The sequence below is a fragment of the Mesitornis unicolor genome, unplaced genomic scaffold, assembly GCF_000695765.1.
Source record: "Mesitornis unicolor isolate BGI_N332 unplaced genomic scaffold, ASM69576v1 scaffold8731, whole genome shotgun sequence".
Taxonomy (NCBI): domain Eukaryota; kingdom Metazoa; phylum Chordata; class Aves; order Mesitornithiformes; family Mesitornithidae; genus Mesitornis; species Mesitornis unicolor.
The window spans coordinates 23,015-24,719 of NW_010165739.1; the positions used below are offsets into that span (position 1 = coordinate 23,015).

Sequence of the window (1,705 nt, forward strand, 5' to 3'; positions counted from 1 at the left end):
AGTCAGTGTCTTTATTTCTGACTGGGTGTTCCTAACACCAGAATATAATAAATAAATAAATTCCCAGATTCCAGGATTCAGGTCTGAAATAGTATTTGTCTGCTGTCGAAACTCTGCCACTGGAAAGAGATGACCTTTCCTATTTTGTCATTGAGAAGGAATGTTATGATGTGACTTGTTTTGTTTTCAATGGTTCAAATATTCCTAGTACAGTTTGTTTGACAGGTACAGTGTTTTCCAGTCTGAGGCAAAAGGACAAGCTGAATTATGCTTCCATTATTCAAATCAGAATAGGCTATGTAGTTATAAACAGGTTTAATTTCTGTGACTTTCAAGAAGTCCAAGTAATCTTTTAGTGTGAATTACTTATGTCTCCTTCAGTCCTTCAGTTTCCTCTGGTTTTGTTACCTAGGACATTTTGCAGCTGAGGATGTGAAAATCAAATTGAATGAGCTAAACCAAAAATGGGACTCTCTGAAAGCTAAAGCATCTCAGCGTCGACAAGACCTAGAGGATTCCCTGCAAGCTCAGCAGTACTTTGCTGATGCTAATGAGGCAGAATCCTGGATGAGAGAAAAGGAGCCCATTGTTGGCAGCACAGACTATGGAAAAGATGAAGACTCTGCGGAGGTATTCGAGATTGTTGTTTGAATCAGTTTTGCATAAACACAGGGAGAATTTTTCCAGTGGTGAAAGAATAAGGACCTCTGCTGATTTTAGAATTCTTAAGAAAATGGGCGAAAGATTCTTGCATCAAGCTGAATTTTGGCTCATAGTCAAAAGATGACAGTGTATCCTCTATTTTAGTTACTGCATATGAAATTTTGCTGCTCAGTATATTAAGCCAATTGTGAGAAAGCTTTACGTTTGTATTCACTTTTTTGGTAAGGTTTTTGTAAAATATAATGAGACTAATATCAGCAAATTCCTCATTTGATGTTGCATTTCAGTATGAGTCTGATTTTTCAGCAGTTCACTGGTCTGGAAGTAATTTTTGGTCTGGAGCTATTTTCTAGTATCGGGCCAAACACTATTTCCCAGACATTGCTGACTGACATTTTATCAAAATGAAGTGCAGTTTAAAGGCATACTTTCAAACTTCCTGCCATTTCCAGAGTGACTCCTGGTCAGAACAAAAGAATGTTTCTGAGATAACACAGAGGAAAAGCACCAGAAGCATTTGGGCTACTATCTAGCCTGTGAATAAATAGAAGTAGTTATTCTCATGAGAGTCACAAGACTGGCAGCTCTGAGAAACCCGCTTTCCCTGTGTATGGAGCCAAAGTATGTATTTTAAGCAGAGCATTAATTGTAAAGTGGCTAGGTGTACATGCTGTTTTTATCATTCACTTTCAGGCTCTTCTGAAGAAACACGAAGCTTTGATGTCTGATCTCTCTGCTTATGGCAGTAGCATACAGGCGTTAAGGGAACAGGCCCAGTCATGCAGGGTAAGGAAAGAGATGCTCATCATGTTGCTAAAATACTTGGGTCAGCAGAAGGTAAAGACAAAGCTTAATAACAGTTGCTGGTTTTGAGAATTCATTGCAGGCTGTACTTGATTTTCTCAAAATTAGTGGTCTGTTTTTATAATCATAAGATGCAGCTGTGTTGCATTGGAAGAAAACAGGATAATGTGGTGGTTTTCAATGTTTGAGCCCAGACAGCACCTAAAACAAGTCTGTCTGCATTACATTTGTTTCAGCA

General features: G+C 38.4%; 1 protein-coding gene across 5 annotated transcripts in view; it reads left to right on the top strand.

Annotated features, from left to right (window-relative positions):
• SPTAN1 (spectrin, alpha, non-erythrocytic 1) overlaps positions 1-1,705 on the top strand; it is a 44,494-nt gene that overhangs the window by 14,803 nt on the left and 27,986 nt on the right. For all 5 annotated transcript variants that reach the window (XM_010194736.1, XM_010194735.1, XM_010194737.1 and 2 more), the window contains exons 18-19: positions 413-630; positions 1,357-1,449. In XM_010194736.1, the coding sequence (XP_010193038.1) occupies positions 413-630; positions 1,357-1,449 (311 nt within the window). The remainder of the gene's footprint in view (positions 1-412; positions 631-1,356; positions 1,450-1,705) is intronic.